Source organism: Megascapheus bottae, chromosome 1 (assembly GCF_031878675.1).
Source record: "Megascapheus bottae isolate mThoBot1 chromosome 1, mThoBot2.hap1, whole genome shotgun sequence".
NCBI lineage: Eukaryota > Metazoa > Chordata > Mammalia > Rodentia > Geomyidae > Megascapheus > Megascapheus bottae.
In genome coordinates this window covers 65480561-65498567 of record NC_143509.1, presented here as the reverse complement: position 1 = coordinate 65498567, position 18007 = coordinate 65480561, and the positions used below count along the sequence as shown (strand labels likewise).

General features: G+C 37.7%; 1 protein-coding gene across 6 annotated transcripts in view; it reads right to left on the bottom strand.

Moving 5' to 3' along the window:
- Positions 1-14923, bottom strand: part of Slc9c1 (solute carrier family 9 member C1) — a 66726-nt gene extending 51803 nt beyond the window's left edge. For 2 of the 6 annotated variants that reach the window (XM_090346674.1, XM_090346666.1), the window contains exons 1-6: positions 14797-14922; positions 13809-13996; positions 12607-12707; positions 9084-9212; positions 8070-8235; positions 6033-6161 (exon numbers count right to left, since the gene is read on the bottom strand). In XM_090346674.1, the coding sequence (XP_090202800.1) occupies positions 6033-6161; positions 8070-8235; positions 9084-9212; positions 12607-12707; positions 13809-13965 (682 nt within the window). In that variant the 5' untranslated portion in view covers positions 13966-13996; positions 14797-14922. Of the gene's footprint in view, positions 1-6032; positions 6162-8069; positions 8236-9083; positions 9213-12606; positions 12708-13808; positions 13997-14796 lie in introns of those variants that run through there. The other 4 variants (XM_090346683.1, XM_090346658.1, XM_090346693.1 and 1 more) reach the window with 4 other exon arrangements.
- Positions 14924-18007: the final 3084 nt, after the last annotated feature.

Sequence of the window (18007 nt, the reverse complement as noted above, 5' to 3'; positions counted from 1 at the left end):
CATTCTATTTTTCTATCTCTGGACCTCTGTTCGTCTTTCAACCCTTATACTGCATGGATCTACACTTGATGGCTGTCGAGCAATACTGTATATCTAGGTGTTTAATTATTCTCTAGGCTCAGAGGGACTTAAAGACAATAGAGATTGGATTGAGGGGCTTATTGCTTTGGGTATAAATTACTTATCAGTGGATGTATTAGACTGGTCGGTAACTGCACAAAAAGAAAGTGATAACACCAATCAAAACTTGTGAACATCTAGTGTCTGCCAGCTACAGAGGTCTAGGTTGGTTATATCTGAAAAACTATAATCGTGTTTAGTATTAATCTTGCTCCCATTTTCAAATGGGCAGAACAAGAAACTCAAGAAAAATGTCAAATCAAGAAACAACATCCCCCACCCAATGTAAACAGACAATGGAACAGTCACTGGCAAACCTAGAGGAGAGTCTTCCAGGTGCTATACAAATGTAATTGATAAACATCATGAATGAAAAATGTGAAAATATAAAGAAAGAGATAAGGGAGGAAGCCATAGCTGAACAAGAGGAAACCATAAACAAGGTGATAAGTGAAAAAGAAGAAGCCATAAAGGAGGCCATAATAAAGGTTTTGCAAAGAAAGATGGATGAATTCATAGACTCCACAAATAAAAAGGTGACCGAACTCCAGAAAATGTTCAAAGAAAATAAAGCTACTGAGATAACCACTCAAATGGAAATCAAGGAGCTAAAGAAATCCATACATGATCTAAAAGAAGAGATGCAAGGCATCAAAAATGAGCAATTAGAAGCAAGGGAGATGGAAAATAAAGTAGATAGCTTTGATAGCAGGTTAGACAATGCAGAGGAGAGAATTTCCGGGGCTGAAGATAATTTAGTTATTATAAAGAACAGAAAATGAGTCAATCCAAATCTAGGAAAAATGAGAGAGCGCTTCAGGAGGTCCAAGATACAATTAGGAAGCCTAATTTAAGAATAATTGGTATTGAGGAGGGCGTGGAGAAAGAGGTCAATGGTATTGGAAATATACTTCAGGGAATCATCTCAGAGAATTTCCCAAATATCCAGAAGGGCAGGCCCATCCAGATACAAGAAGCTTTTAGAACCCCAAACAGACCTGACCAGAAAAGAACATCCCACCGCCACATCGTAATCCGAACTAGATCAATAGAAACCAAACAAAGGATCCTAAAGGCAGCCAGGGAAAAGGGTTCAGTAACCTATAAAGGAAAACCAATCAGAATGACCCCAGATTTCTCAGCAGAGACCATGCAAGCAAGAAGTGACTGGAAGCATATATGTCATGCCCTTAAGTCAAATAACTACCAACCAAGAATACTGTACCCAGCTAGGCTCTCATTCATAACTGAGGGAACAATAAAAACATTCCATTCCAGGGAAAAGCTGCAACAATATGTCGCAACAAAACCAACACTACAGAGAATTCTCAAAGATGTTCTATACATAGAAAACCAAAATAAATGCAATATAGGGAAAGAAATGGCACTTAAACTGCATACCATCAAAGGACCACAAGAACTGTCAAGACACAGGCCCTAACAAAAGCTTTTAAAAATGGTAGGAACTAATAAATATCTCTCAATCCTAACTCTCAATATCAATGGACTTAACTCTCCAATTAAATGGCATAGGCTGTCTAGTTGGATCAAAAAGCAAGAGCCATCGTTCTGCTGTCTTCAAGAGACACATCTTACCCCAAAAAACAATCATCTTTTGAAAGTGAGAGGTTGGAATAAACTCTATCAAGTTCACGGCCCCCATAAACAGGCTGGAGTTGCCAACCTCATATCAGATTAAATAGACTTCAAACTAATACTAGTAAGAAAAGACAAAGAAGGTTACTACATAGTACTAAAGGGATCTTTCCTCCAGGAAGACATAACGATCCTAAATATTTACACACCCAATCCCGGAGCTCCGAACTTCATCAAGCAAACTTTACTTACACTGAAACCATACATAGATCGAAATACAGTGATTGTCAGTGACTTTAACACACCACTCTCACCTATGGACAGATCAACAAGGCAAAAACTCAACAGAGAAACCTTAGAACTGAACAACTATATAGACCAACTAGATCTAACAGACATCTGCAGAATATTCTACCCAGCAACAACACAATATACGTTTTTCTCAGCAGCACATGGAACGTTTTCCAAAATAGATCACATCTTAGGCCATAAAACAAACCTGGTCAGATTCAGAAACACTGAAATTATTCCATGCACACTCTCAGACCACAAAGGCATCAAACTTGAACTGAACACACACCTCCACCAAAGAAAACCCTGTAACTCATGGAGACTGAACAACACATTGTTGAACCACCAATGGGTCATTGAAGAGATCAGAACAGAAATCCAACAGTTTATGAAATTTAACAGTAAGGAGCACACAAAATACCAACTCCTTTGGGACACAGCAAAGGCAGTACTCAGAGGAAAATTTATAGCGCTGAGTGCCTACAACAACAAGTTGGAAAAATTGCAAACCAACAAGTTAATGTCTCACCTTAAGCTCCTGGAAAAAGAGCAACAAACCAACCCTAATCCCAGTAAAAGAAAGCAAATTATTAAAATCAAAGCAGAATTAAATGATTTGGAATCCAAAAAAAACTATAGAAAGAATCAACAAAACAAGGAGTTGGTTCTTTGAAAGAATTAACAAAATTGACAAGCCCTCAGCAAATCTTACCAAAAAAAGAAGAGAGCATATTGAAATAAACAAAATCGCAGATGAAAATGGTAATATCACGACAGAAATTACCAAGATCCAGAATATCATGAGGGAATACTTCTCAAAACTTTATGCCAACAAATTTGAGAATCTAGATGAAATGGATGAATTCCTAGCCAATATTAACATACCCACACTGAACCAAGAAGAACTAAGCCAACTCAACAGGCCTATTTCAAGCTCTGAAATAGAAATGGCAATTAGAGAACTTCCACCTAAGAAAAGCCCAGGGCCAGATGGATTCACAGCTGAATTCTATAAGGTCTTCAAAGCAGAGCTCACACCAATACTCCTCAAGCTCTTCAACGAAATTGAAAATGAAGGTTCCTTACCAAACTCATTCTATGAAGCCAGTATAACCCTCATCCCCAAACCAGACAGAGATTCATCAAAGAAAGAGAACTACAGACCCATTTCCTTGATGAATACTGACACAAAACTTCTCAACAAAATACTGGCCAACCGTCTACAACAACTCATCAAAAAAATTATACACTATGATCAAAGTGGATTCATCACGGGGAGGCAAAGCTGGTTCAACATACGCAAATCAATTAATATAATCCAACACATCAACAGGAGCAAGGACAAAAATCACATGATTGTCTCAATAGACGCAGAAAAGGCATTTGACAAGATCCAACACCCCTTTATGTTAAAAGCTCTGGAGAAACTAGGAATCCATGGAACATTCCTCAATGTAATAAAGGCTGTGTATGAGAAACCCACTGCTAGTATTACACTTAATGGCTAAAGCCATTCCCTCTAAAATCAGGAACGAGACAAGGATGCCCACTCTCTCCACTACTGTTTAACATAGTACTAGAATTCCTAGCCAGTGCAATAAGGCAAGAAGCAAGCATAAAGGGGATCCAAGTAGGGAAAGAGGAAATAAAACTATCCCTCTTTGCAGATGACATGATTCTGTATTTAAAGAATCCTATAGACTCTACTCCCAAGCTCCTTGAGCTGATTCAAAACTTTGGAAGAGTAGCAGGCTATAAAATCAACCCGCAAAAATCAGCTGCCTTCCTTTATGCCAACAGTGAGAGGAACGAGGCAATAATCAGGAAAGAAACTCCTTTCACTATAGCTTCAGAGAAAATAAAGTACCTAGGAATTAGCTTAACTAAGAATGTAAAGGACCTTTTTGATGAAAACTTTAAAACCCTAAAAAAGGAAATTAAAGCAGAATTGAGGAAATGGAAAAACCTCCCATGCTCCTGGATTGGAAGAATCAACATAGTGAAAATGACAATCTTGCCAAGAGCTATCTACAAATTCAACGCAATACCCATCAATATCCCAATGGCATTCTTTAAAGAAATAGAAGAGGCAATTCAAAATTTCATATGGAATAATAAAAGACCCCGTATAGCAAAAACAAACTTCTTAGCAGAAAGAACAGCGCTGGAGGAATTTCAATTCCAAACTTTAGACTCTATTACAGAGCTATAATTATCAAAACATCTTGGTACTGGCACAAGAACAGGCCTGAAGACCAATGAAATAGAACTGAGGACCCAGATATTAAACCACAGACCTATGGCCACCTAATCTTTGACAAGGGAGCCAAAAAAATAGAATGGAAGAAAGATAGCCTCTTCAACAAGTTGTGCTGGCAGAACTGGTTAAGCACCTGCAGAAAACTAAAGTTGGATCCTTCTTTGTCACCTTGCACTAGAATTAACTCCAAATGGATCAAAGACCTGGAGGTAAAACTGACACACTGAAAACTTTACAGGAAGGAATAGGAGATACACTAGGCCGCCTCGGCACAGGTCGAAACTTTCTTAATAAGGACCAAGAATCACAACAAATCAGAGAAAGGCTAGATAAGTGGGACTGCATTAAACTGCAGAGCTTTTGTATGGCAAAGGACATAGCTAGTAAATTAATTAGGAAGCCTACAGAGTGGGAGAAAATCTTCACCAACCAAACAACGGACAAAGGCCTCATATCTAAAATATATCAACAACTCAAAAAATTGAATCACTCCCAAACTAATCTCCAAAGTAACAACCATCCCATTAAAAAATGGGCCAAAGACTTAAAGAGAATCTTCTCTGAAGAAGAAACAAAAATGGCCTAAGACACATGAAGAAATGCTCAACATCTCTGGTCATAAAAGAAATGCAAATCAAAACAACTCTAAGATTCCACCTCACTCCAGTTAGAATGGCCAGGATCAGGAAAATGAATAATAACAGATGCTGGAGGGGATGTGGCCAGGAGGGATCACTACTACACTGTTGGTAGGAGTGCAAACTCGTTCAACCACTATGGAAAGCAGTGTGGCAGTGCCTTAAAAGGCTAAACATAGAACTCCCCTATGACCCAGCAATTCCACTACTTGGCATTTACCCAACCATCCAGAAACAAGGACATACTAAATCCACTAGCACAACAATGTTCATTGCAGCACTATTCACCATAGCAAAGATAGGGAACCAACCTAGATGTCCCTCAGTTGATGAGTGGATCAACAAGTTGTGGTATTTGTACACAATAGAATTCTATGCTGCTGTCAGAAAGAATGACATCGCCCCATTTGTTAGGAAATGGAAAGTCTTAGAAAAAATCATATTAAGTGAAGTAAGCCAGACTCAAAGGAACTTAGGCTCAATGGTTTCCTTTATTCGTCATAATCAGTAGAAACCTTGGGCTCTACTAGCAGAGATCTGCAATAGAGCACAATCTTGATACATAAGACCATATAGTATGAAGCTAATTGAAAGGACCTCCAGAATATCGAAACAAAAGCCATATAACTAATGATTGTTGTCCTTAATGTACTATGTTGTCTCTCATCTCCTTTGCTGTCCCTTGGTTATCTCATATTGTTATAGTATCTCACTTTGTTTTCTGATATATTGAATTTATTTGTATTTGGTTATTTGAAATTTGATAGGGAAGGCGGGAAAACCAAGACGGGTGTGGGGTGTGTGGGGGGAGGGAAATGGGTACCAAGACATGTGAAAGGGTATCAATGTACATGAATTAATGCACCTTCTATCTGGCAAATATCATGTAACCCTTTTACTAATTACAATAAAAAATGCAAAAAAAACCCAAAACAAAACAAAACAAAGCACCACTGACATCAAAGAGGGAGTACGTAGTTGGGTTGTATACATGGTGACTGCTACTCACAAAACCTCGGTTTCTAGAAGCATAAGTTACAGCATACTAGAAAATTAATGTCAGTTCTGAGAAAATACACAAAGCTCTGATTTCAAGAAATGAAGAAAAAATAAGCACAATTCCTTACCAATGGTGGTGTTCATAACAAGCTTTTTTTTCAGGTTAATATTGACAACGCTCCTGTACATGATCAATGATATAACAGAGGTCATCAGACTTTCTCCGTTTATTAAATTTGTGAGGCCTCTAGAAAGACCTAGGAGGAAAAGACTTTTTAAAAGTAATAATACGAAGGAATAAAATTATATTGGCAAGTAGGATGATTTTTTTCTGCTATAGATTTGTATTACACAATTTCCCCTACATACATAAGCAATAATCACACTGACAATTCCCTTTAAGAATATTAAATTTTTCACTAAGGATAAATCTAAATCATCAAAATTATGCAAATTAACTGTTGCCCAGCATGATTTATGTAAGTCTTATAATTAACCCAAGATGTCACTCTTCATTTCAAACCATTGATGAAAACATGAAATTAATTTTGTTGAAATCTAGTCACTTACCCTACAAAAATGAACTCATTATAGATCAGATACATATAAGGGAAGACAAAAATGATGATATAATTGAAAGATAAATTCATAATATGTCTAAAGATAATTGTCCAGACAAGCCAATTGTCCAGATAATCTAGCTAGAGTAGAAGATTATTTAGCATTCCATACATTCTTTTGAATGGTTTTAGAAATAAAGTTGCATGAATGGACAGCACTTTCAGAATTTCCCTCGATTTCTGATGGTATTCTAAGTTTAGCTGTCTACCAGTTGTCCATTAACTTGAGTGCTTTTGTGACTTGCTGAAAGCCAAAGGTTGTAAATATTTTTACATGATGAAATTGATCACTCTGTAACTGCAGTATATTTGCTGATAGAAGAAAAACCAATGGTCCAGTCCTGTTGGAGAGCAATTGTTGTCATGATCCAGGTCTTCCCTGAGCATTGCAAAATAAGTCATCTCTGCCCTTCTGTTGGAGGCTCAACTGTTCTCTGTTGGTGTATTTACCCACACTTGTTTCTCATATTCTGTTTCTATTGGCTTCAAGTAGCCATGTCCCTTTTAATTGGACATAAAGAGAAAATGAAATGGAAAAGAATGCATGTGTATGTTGTAAGCACATCCATTTGTGGGTGTGCATGAAGGACTGTGTGTCATATTCCACCTTCGGACACTTTTTTTTTTAGATGTCAATATTAAAATGTCAGTGAGTTTGTAAGTGGGAATGGGAGGTAAAAACAGAGAGAGTGAGCAGAGGGGTAACATTGTCCAAAAAGAAATGTCTTCTTTACCTGACTTACATAACAGTAACTCCTCTGAACATCACCTTTATAATAACAATAAAAATTAACAATAAAAAGTCGATAAATGGAATATTAGGGATTTTTTTCTGCGTGGGGATCTTGGATTATTTGGCTTTTCTGTATTAATTTTCTATTTTATTGCCTTTTCTTTTCTAATTTTGGCAGTGGACTCAGAACCCTGTGCTTGATAATCAGGCATTCTACCACTTAAGCCACACTCGCAGATTTTTTATTTTAGCTTTGGTTTACTTTTCATATCTCATAATTTATGTCTCTGAGGCTGACTTCTGGTCCTATTTCTCCTAGGCATTTTACCTTTCTATAGGTTTTATGACTCTAAAATTGTATAGATTATAATAGCTGGTAAGATTATTGTTCTTTGATTTTTCGGGGTTTTGTTGTTATTGTTATCTTAAGGTTGACAATGACAGCAATGGCATTTTTCAATGGCATAATGTGAATGACTGTTTTCAAAGGACAAGAAATATTGAACCCCAGAAGTATCACCACAGTTGACATGCAATATTATAATTGCCCTGGGTTGGTATTCTATACATGCATTCTGCCCTAGTCTAGAATCTGATAGTGTTTACAGGTTAATAAGCCAATCACTGCCATTTCCTTCTTCTCTGAGCATCACTTGCAGAATCATTGCCAGCTCTCAATCCCAATGCTCCCTTCCCTTTCTCCACTACACCAGGCTACATAGTTAAAGACCGTCACTAAAGACCTTAAAACTGGATGAGTTAGCTACAACATGAATTGTTCTCAATATACTAAGAGAAAAATGTGTATCTACCCAGATCTCTTACGGAAGCTGCAGTCAGCATTGGGTCTGAACTCACAAGGACAGCTGCGAATAGTAGCCAGGAGACGGTTTTCAAAGGTAATTTAGTCACGGATTGCAGATACCAGAGAATTAAGATATAGTTCACCACAAAGCCAGGAATTGTAATTAAAACTATCTGCAAATAAATGTTATGGGAGAACCATCAGTTTGCTTTTGTATTGATTTTAAAGAGCAGGATTATTAGACATGTAGCACCAGCCAGTATTAATAGCACTCAGCAGCAGACACTAGAGAGGGGCCATTCAGCTTACCTAACTTGAGCTAAGCCTTCTTACCCTAATAGAGAAGCAGCGAGTTGGCTGGGCAGAGATTGCCTGAGCCAATTCAAACTACTTTCAGATATCTGTTCTTTGTATTTTTGTTTTCTTGTCAATTGTCTTGGACTCTATGTGCCTGACACTGGGTTAAAATGTGTTGTTATAATAATTTTGTTTCTAATGCTGTTGAGGAAATGGCATAGGTGAAAAATGGTTTTGATTACTTTGGAAAAACTGCTTTGGAATATATAATCTTGGGGTCTTTCTTTGGTCCCATGCACATCTCCAGTGATTTCAGAAATCTCTGTGAATTGTTTCAAGCTGCCTGTGACTATCCTCTACTTTAGAAGGTTAAGACATCAGGAATTTAAAACAACTTTTTCTTAACAATTTCTTTTTGCTAGGGCTTATATGCTTTATAATAATTCTCTCACAGTCCATCAGAGTTAAAATAATAATTGGTATGAAGTTCTGCCAGTAGGAGTTTCAAAACTGCTTTTCCCCCCTTTGATATTTCCCCTCCCCTTGTGTTTTCATTCGACTAGACAATTACTCTAGATAGATTTATTTGCTAAAATATAAAAGTGAATTTATAGCTCTGTACCCTGCATGCATTCCATTTTCTTTGTTTTCCGCTCTGGTGCAATTTTTTTTAACAAATCTGAAAATAAACAGTGAGTGGCATTACTGGAAAAAGAAGACTTACCTGCCAAAATAATTTTTGAAGCATGTATACATCCATGTCAAATGCAACCGTGAAGATAATCACTGGTGTAAACAAACCAAAAAATAACTCTGGATTCATCCATTGTATAGCAACTGCATATCTTTGTACCTAGCAAGGCAAGAATCTATTATTCCTGTCCATCCATCCCTTTGATAGCATAGAGTACATGTTGGACAAACCTGGCTCACACAGAAGAGATGAAAATTTCAGCAGATAACTACACTGTTGGTGGGAGTGTAAACTCATTCAACCACTATGGAAAGCAGTATGGTGGTTCCTCAAAAGACTAAACACAGAGCTCCCCTATGACCCAGCAATTCCACTCCTTGGCATTTACCCAAGCATCCAGAAATAAGGAGATACTAAAGCCACTAGCCCAATGATGTTCATTGCAGCATTATTTACCGTAGCAAAGATATGGAACCAGCCCAAATGTTCCTCAGTAGATGATTAAATCAAGAAGATGTGGGATTTATACACAGTGGAATTCTATACTGCCATCAGAAAGAATGATATCACCCCATTTGTAAGGAAATGGAAAGATTTGGGAAAAAAAATCCTATTAAATGAAGTCAGACCCAAAAGAACACAGGCTCAATGGTTTCCCTCATTTGTAGTAATTAGTACACATCTAGGATTCTCCTAGCAGAGGATTACAATAGCTCAAAACCTAGATACATAAGGTCATATAGGAAGAGACTAAATGAAAGCATTTCTAGGCTATGGAAACAAGAGCTTTATCTTGAGTGATTGCTATTCTTAATTTACTATGTTATTTCTCCTTTCCTTTGTTGCCCTTTGGTTAATATCATATTGTTAATCTCATATCTGACTTTGTTATCTGGTATAGTGTGTATATGTTTATTTGTTTATTTGAAATAGGAAAGGGAAGGGGAAAAAAGATGATTGGGAGGGGGTGGACAGGAGGGAAATGGGGACAAAAACATGAGAAGGGGTATCAGTGTGTGAGAAGTAATGCACCTACTACTTGTTAAATGTAACTGTAACCCCTCTGTACATTACCTTGATAAAAATAAAATATACCCCAAAATTTTTCAGCAGATACACACACAATGCAATAAGTGCTAAAGTCTTAACTCAGCTGTATTTTCAGAATTTTCCTTCAATTATTATCAGTTACAAAGGAAAGTTAATAATAATCCTATGACTGTTTTATTATTTTCTTGTTTTGTTTTGTTTTGTTTTTGCTTTTTTTTCATTTTGCCAGTCCTGGGCTAGAGCTCAGGGCCTGAGCACTGTCTTTGGACTTTCTCAAGGCTAGAGCTCTACCACTTGAGCCTCAGCACCACTTCCGGCTTTTTTTTTCTACGTATGTGGTACCGAGGAATCGAACCCGGGTCTTCATGCATGCTAGGCAAGCACTTTAACCACTAGGCCAAATTCCTGGCCTGTTTCATTATTTTAAAGACAAATTAAAGAAACATCTTGACTGGAGTACTAAAAATATATGCTGTAAGTTTTAATGCAGACAGGAAAAAAGAAAGAGATTTTAGGCAGGTTGACTATGATGCACAAAATTCCACAAAGGAATATATGATTATATTCTCCAAATCACAAATAATTAGCTATTCTATATAATATATGGTGTGTAATCTACATACACACACACATATGGGAGACTAAAATGTTTGGCTGCAATAACTAACAATGGATATTATTATTTAGTTGGAATTAGTAAATTCTGTTCTGGGTTCCATTCCACCAGTCTTCTTGAGGAAAGATCAGATGTATATGACCATTCAATATAGTCAATGTAGTGTCTCTTCATAGGGTAGGATAGCAGATATTACTACAGTACTACCAATTTGAAAAGATTTAAGGTCTTCTTCCAGGCCATCAGGATTCTGAGAACAGGAAAAGAAAAGAAATGCTCCTGCTCTGGGCATTTTCTGTCTACTGCCAGGACTATGAAAGTGTGGCAGGCTAGCTACCAGTTTGCAAGTAGGGTCAAATCTCAACCCTTTCCCAATTCTTGACATAGGCTCTCTTCCTTTGAAGAAGTTACTAAGTGACCAAGTTTCTAGAAGTACTTGGAATAACTTTTTTTTTGTCAAAATCCTTATGACCACAAAATGTGTTTGTTTATCACAAAGGAAATGGTGATTTGCTTCTGGTTTTCACATTCATACATATTTGCTAAAATTCCTATCAACATTGCTGGCTAAGTTTGTTGGGAAAGCCAATTATTCTCATATTCACATTCACATTGATTGTCTGGAGATGGGCATTGGCAAGCCACAGCTTAAGTCCTATTTGGGCCTGCCACTTGTTTCTGTAAATAAAGTTTTATTTATGAATACTACTTCGTTGATATATCATATATGGTTACTTTTGAGCTTGGGTGCCAAAGTTGAGTAACTACATCAAAAATTTTAAATATTGCATAATAAAATTTTATATTTTACTTTTAATTAAAGAAGTTTGCCATAGGCTCCCATGTTAGAATACTATTTAATACATCTATATGCATCTTATTTACCCTACAGCAAATATTCTGTCTTCTCTACCTGACTCCATTCTTATCAGTTCACACACACATATGCATATGTTTATACTGGTACTAGATCCTGAACTCTGAGCCTGGGTGCTATCCCTTAGCTAATTTGTTCAAGGCTGGCACTCTACCACTTGAGCCATAGTTTCACTTTTGGCTTTTTGGTAGTTAATTGCAGACACGAGTCTTAATAACTTCCCTTTCTAGTCTGGTTTTGAAACATAATCCTCAGATCTCAGCTCTGAGTAGCTAGGATTACATGTGTGAAACAATGGCACCTAACCAGTTTATGTTTCTTGATATACTCTGCCTTAAACACATTTAGAAACTAGTATCTATTCTTACAGAAACCATATGAAATTTTTTTTGCCAGTACTGGGCTTGTGCTGGGGACCTGAGCACTGACCTTGGGCTATCTCAAGGCCCAGAGCTCTACCACTTGAGTCATAGCACCACTTCTGGCTTTTGCCATGTATGTGTTACTGAGGAATCAAACCCAGGTCTTCTTGCATGCTAGGCAAGCACTCTACCACTAGGTCAAACCCTAACTTAGTTTTTCACCATCAACCCTTACGATATTAGAGCATACACCCAGGTGAGTTGTGTGCTTTCCTTTACGAATAAACTTTCTTGATTTCTACCTCAATGGATCCTCAAATAGATTTTGAAGCATCATTGTGAACTCAATTCCCAAAGGCCTGGCAGAGGCTGCCTCGCTGTGGAGGCCTTCTTCTCCCTTCTGAGAGCATCTCTGATCTGGTCACAGATTCATACTCAGTAACTGAGCACATGCTCAGTATGTGTGCTTTAAGGCTGAGACTGTTCTGACTGTGGTTAGATGGGTCTTCCCTTTTCCGGGTTCCTTTGTCCACACCACAAGCACCCATTTAATGACAGAGCATCGAGTGGATGAGCATTTTCTTAAGCCATAGTGACATTTGTGCAGTTCTTAGATGTAAGGAAAAGATACTCATTTGTTATACACACCTGGAAAGATGCAAAACTTAGGATTTCAAAACTGTATCCAATTAAAAATAATATCACAGGAAGAGGAATTGGAAAGTCTTTCAAATACATGTTCACAAATGCTGCAAAAAGGGAGGTTGTTACTAAAAGGCAAAATATCATCCCTTTTATAGAACTTTAATCTGATATGACTCTAATGACTACCTTCTTTAGCACCAGATATTCATTCAAATTCAAGCAATAAAAGGTTAATAAATAAACTTGAATAAACCTTCTATCCAAAGTGCAATGAAGACCTGGGTATAATTTACCCAGCAGATTAAACCTAGTTACCACTTAACTATTACTACTATTAGAAAATCAAATTAATATTGACTTTGTTTCATCTTAAATATCACTGATATCAAAGTATATTAAAAAAGCTCAATAAGTAATATATCATTTGCTTAATTTTATTTTTCTACTTCTTTGTCATAGACTGGTTAACTGAGCCAAAGAGAAAACACACACACACAATCATCTTTCTTTCTTTTCCCTCTCTCTCTTTCTCTCTTTCTTTCTTTTTCTTTCTTTCTTTCTTTTTTTTTTGCCAGTCTTGGGCTTGAACTCGGGGTCTGAGCACTTTCTTTGGGCTTTCTCAAGGCCAGAGCTTCACTAGAACCACAGCACCACTTCTGGCTTTTTCTATGCATGTGGTACTGAGGAATTGAACCCAGGTCTTTGTGCATGGTAGGCAAGCTCTCTACCACTAGGCCAAACTCCCGACCCCTACCATCTTTATTTCTAATGTGACTTTCTCCTCAGAAGAGGCAGGTGGTAGGAGTGTGGCCTAGTGGTAGAGTGCTTGCCTAGCATTCACAAAGCCCTGGGTTCAATTCCTTGGCATCACATACACAAAAAAAGGACTGTCCCCCTCAAAAAAAAAAAAAGAGGCAGGTGTTAACTTGTCATTTAGATAGAGCCCACCAGATGCCCAATCCCAGTCATTCATTTTCTGCCTGTTTGCTTCATTTGTACTGAAACTTGATTGTGAGTTAAGGAGGTGTGCCTGCACCGACCCAGTGTAGGTCAGGAGTAGGTCATTACTAGATTCGTTTTTACTACAAATAATGGAGATAAAGGTAGGAGTTGAGGAACAAAATTCTCATTTTCTATGACCATTTCCCTTTGTTTTTTAGGGTAGCGATGTGAGATGTATCAACCCAGAGAAGAGGAATACTTACCTCCAACAGTACAGATCAAAGATAATATGAGAATGATTTCCGGAAGGTTCTGCGGAGTAGTTAAAGACATAGTCCTGACAAAATTTGACCACGGACTATCGTCCATTCTTTTACTCGGACCCATGCGCTCAGTATTGTTAACCACAATGCTGTCCATAATAGCTTATCTGAGTCCGACTTTTGTGTCGCTGCAAAACTCAGAGAAATCAAAGGAACATTAGGTTTGCCTTCTGCATGAGCTCCTGCTCACTTTTTAAACAGAAAAATCATGTATTTCTCTCTCTCTCTCTCTCTCTCTCTCTCTCTCTCTCTCTCTCTCTCTCTCTCTCTCTCTCTCTCTCTCTCTCTCTTTTTTGCCAGTTCTGGGCTTGAGCTCAGGGCCTGAGCACTGTCCTTGGACTTTCTCAAGGTTAGAGCTCTACCACTTGAGCCTCAGCACCACTTCCGACTTTTTTCTGTGTATGTGGTACCAAGGAATCGAACTCGGGCCTTCGTGCATGCTAGGCAAGCACTTTAACCACTAGGCCAAACTCCCAGCCTCTTCTTTTTTATTTTTAATGTTCATGTCATTGATGTACGGAGATGTTATACTACCATGTCAGGTAATGAGTATCTTTTATGCATTCTTATGTTATTTGATGGTCTGCAAATAAAGAGCTGGGGAGGTGACTTGAGTAGAAAGACACCTGAGTTCCAACTCAAGGACCATCCTATATACATATATGTGGGTATATTAATATTGTATATGCCGAGGGTCTGATTCAGGACAAGCATATTCTTCTGAGCTTAAATCCTAGTTCTGCCAAGAAAAATAATTAAGGATACCTCTCCCTTTGCTGGTGCTTTCAACTTAAATGAAATGGAAAAGGCAGAATCCCAGATATTTGTTAGCAACATCTTCTAGACAATTAGCAATACCAGTTACCACTCACTTATCAACCTGCATGCACAACTGTCTGAGAAAAGGGTTCTCCATCTAACCACTCACCCTCCAGGGGACCACAAGCTCACGCAGTTTACTGAACTCAGGATAGACAATGGGAGCATTTATCTTATCTCCGCTTAGAAGAAGACTATGGAAACTGTCCAAGGTGGGAAGTTGAATGGAGGAAGAATATTTTCATTTCTATTGTTATTTTATCTAGACAATAAATAATAGGTCTTACAGATATCAATGATTTTCCCTTCCTTCCCTCCCTCTCCCTCCCTCCCTCCCTCCCTTCCTTCCTTCCTGCCTTGTTTCTGTTTGGATTTTCTTGCTTAGGTAATGCCCTACTATTTTGAGCCATGTCTCCAACCTGGAGACATGGAAAGCCATTTATTTAAAATAAAGGGGTCAATAATTGTTAATACTTTTTAAATACCACACACACAAATGCTTTCAAGATACTCGAAGAGTGTAAGGCTGACATGGGATCACAATCTCAGCATTGATTTTTCTCCTCAAAATGTTAGAGGACTTTAATTCACTGCATACTTTATAGAACTGATTAAAATGGGATGTTATAGTATTAGATGGTATTGTAATAGGTTTAGACTCAGCTTAATCCTTGACACCATATACACAAAAGAATTTTAATCATGCAATAAACTAAAACAATTCTGAAGTAGTGACAAAGGTGGATGAAGTACTCTGCATTAGTTCCTGTGAATTGAAGGGTTGAAGACATTTGCAGAAATTTGCATATACAATCTGGCTTTTACTAGTTAGAAATAAAATCTCTTGGCTGTTTCTATCAAGGCTGGCTTTGAATCAAGGTTTTTTGATTTCAGCTACCTGAGTAGCCAGAATTAGAGGCATGAGTCACCAACCATTTCTTGCATTTTTTTGTCTGGGCTGACCTGAACTTCAGTACTCCTACGTATACCTCCCATCTAGGAGAGATTACAGACATGCTTCATTCAGCACTCCTGAAGTATTTGTTGAGATGGGTTCTCATTAACATTTTTTTCTTGACTGCCCTGGAATCTTGAGCCCCCTGATTTATTTTCTGGGTAACTAGGATTACAGTTGTGGGCCACTGTACCTACTTTAAGGCATCCTACATAATCTTACCCAAGGAAAACAATTTTTCATTTTAAATTAGCTTGTAAATGCTAATATTTCTATGGTTTCATACTTTTCAGCATATCGGTAAAGAAGAAATAGTGAGATTAGCCAGATGGTAAATTCCGTGAAGGCTTATCTTCAGTCTAAATTGATTTTTGACAGCTTTACTAAGCTTATTAGTTTAAATCCCTGAGGGGGGGATAATGGCATACTACATATATTCTCTAGTTTATCAATAGAGTAGCTAATGTTCCTCCTTGTGTGTGGAGGTAATTAATAGCTGTGTTGATCATCCTTAACAAGCCAGCCAACCAGCTTTCAGAAATTTAAGGCTGAGTCATGTTGTTCAGGAATACAATGACACAAGTATCCTGGAGAGGGCACTGGTTACCAGCTACAAAATTTAAACCATATTTTATTGTGGCCTCATGAGGCCATACTCACTGACTGGAGGTAGGTGATCTGCAATATTCCTAAGGCCTCTCCTCTAGCACAGGGTCAGCTCCATCCATTTGAGAAGATTCACATCAGGGAGTTTGCCTCTGGAGCTTTGCCTTTCGTCAATGCAAAGGCATTCTTCAAGTGTATCGTGACCAGTGAATCACTTGGAAAGAACTGATATATGATAAGCATAAAGGAGGAGAGTCAGCAGAAACTAAGAGGCTAGTTTATTTTTAGGAGAGTCCTTAATAAATCCTTAATAAAGACTTAATAAGTTCTTGGTAAGGACTTTCTTAAAGTGCCAGCTTTCCAGAAGAAGGGTAGACATTTCCAAAGGAAATGATTGAATCCATGACTGAAATACTGAATAACTGAAATACTGAAATATTGATCTATGACTGAAATATGACTGTTTTTTCCCCTTTGTGAGTGGAGGCTCAGAGACAAAGTAGCAGTGGGAAAAGGCAACTTCCAGAAAATGAAATTGGAAGACTCACCGTCCATCCTCAGAAGGAGTACTCTCTGAGACAAAAGGGAGAAGCAGACACCAGCGATTGCCCTCCCACTTGAACAGCCAATATCAACCGCAACATCACTGACAGTTACTTCCTCCACGCCCCGCCCCTACTCTGCACCCATTGGCTCCAGACTTATAACATTAGGCCTGATTGGCTGATGAAAAATTTGACATATTTAAAGCTTCCAGGCTGGTTTGTTGTTGTGGTGGTGGTGGTGGTAAAAGAAAATGTAAAGACAACTCTATGTATTACTTACATTCATATTCACTTTGTAAGAGTGGTTTTCTGGCTAGGAGCCAGTGGACACTGTCTCTTCATAAATCTAGTTTCCTGGATAAGATAGGAGAAATTTTGCATTGTTAATATGTTGATTGCTGGCTGTAGTGGGAATGACTCTTGGGTAAATAAAACAAATCAGGACAAGATGAGTATGGTTGTTCACACCTGCAATCCCAGGAGTAAGGAGGCTGGGGCAAAAGGATTGCTAATTCTTGGCGAGCCCAAACTGTATGTAGTGAACCTTTGTCTAAAGTAAATAAATTGAAATGAACAGGGAAATTACACCTTGGGTTCACTCTGACTTATATATGAGGGAATTTTTAGAAAAATAATAATTCCTTTTATCTAAACATAATGAAGTACATTTTATTTGTAATTATGAGGGGCATTACCACAGACACAATTTTTATATTCCTATGCAGCAAAACACTTTGGGAGAAATTGTGTAATACTTTAAAAATCTACATAAATTTCAGTGTGTCTCACATATTATCTTCAATATTTCACTCACACTGTTTGTGAAGCTGATCTGATCCTGGGAAAGTGAAGAATAGAGAAGTAAAAGATTGAGGAAGTGAGAAAAATTAGAAGTAAATGTTTAGGAATAACTTAAGTTTTCCCTTTGAACATCAGGGAAGCTGTCACAGTTCTACAAAGTAGTAGCCACAAAACAGCAGGCACTTTTGAAGGAAATTATCCCCACAAAGTTGAACATATAAACCTACTTTGCAGGATGATTAGTCAAAGAGAGTAAGAAAGGATTTTTAAAGTGGCATGAGGTACACATGTTTTAACAGTAATTCATTAAGATAGAAAAACAGACCGTGTATTGATGAGATAGCAAATGAAATAATCACCACATATGTATGTTTTTAAGCTTCTGAAATTAAATTGAAGCTGTGCAAGAAGTT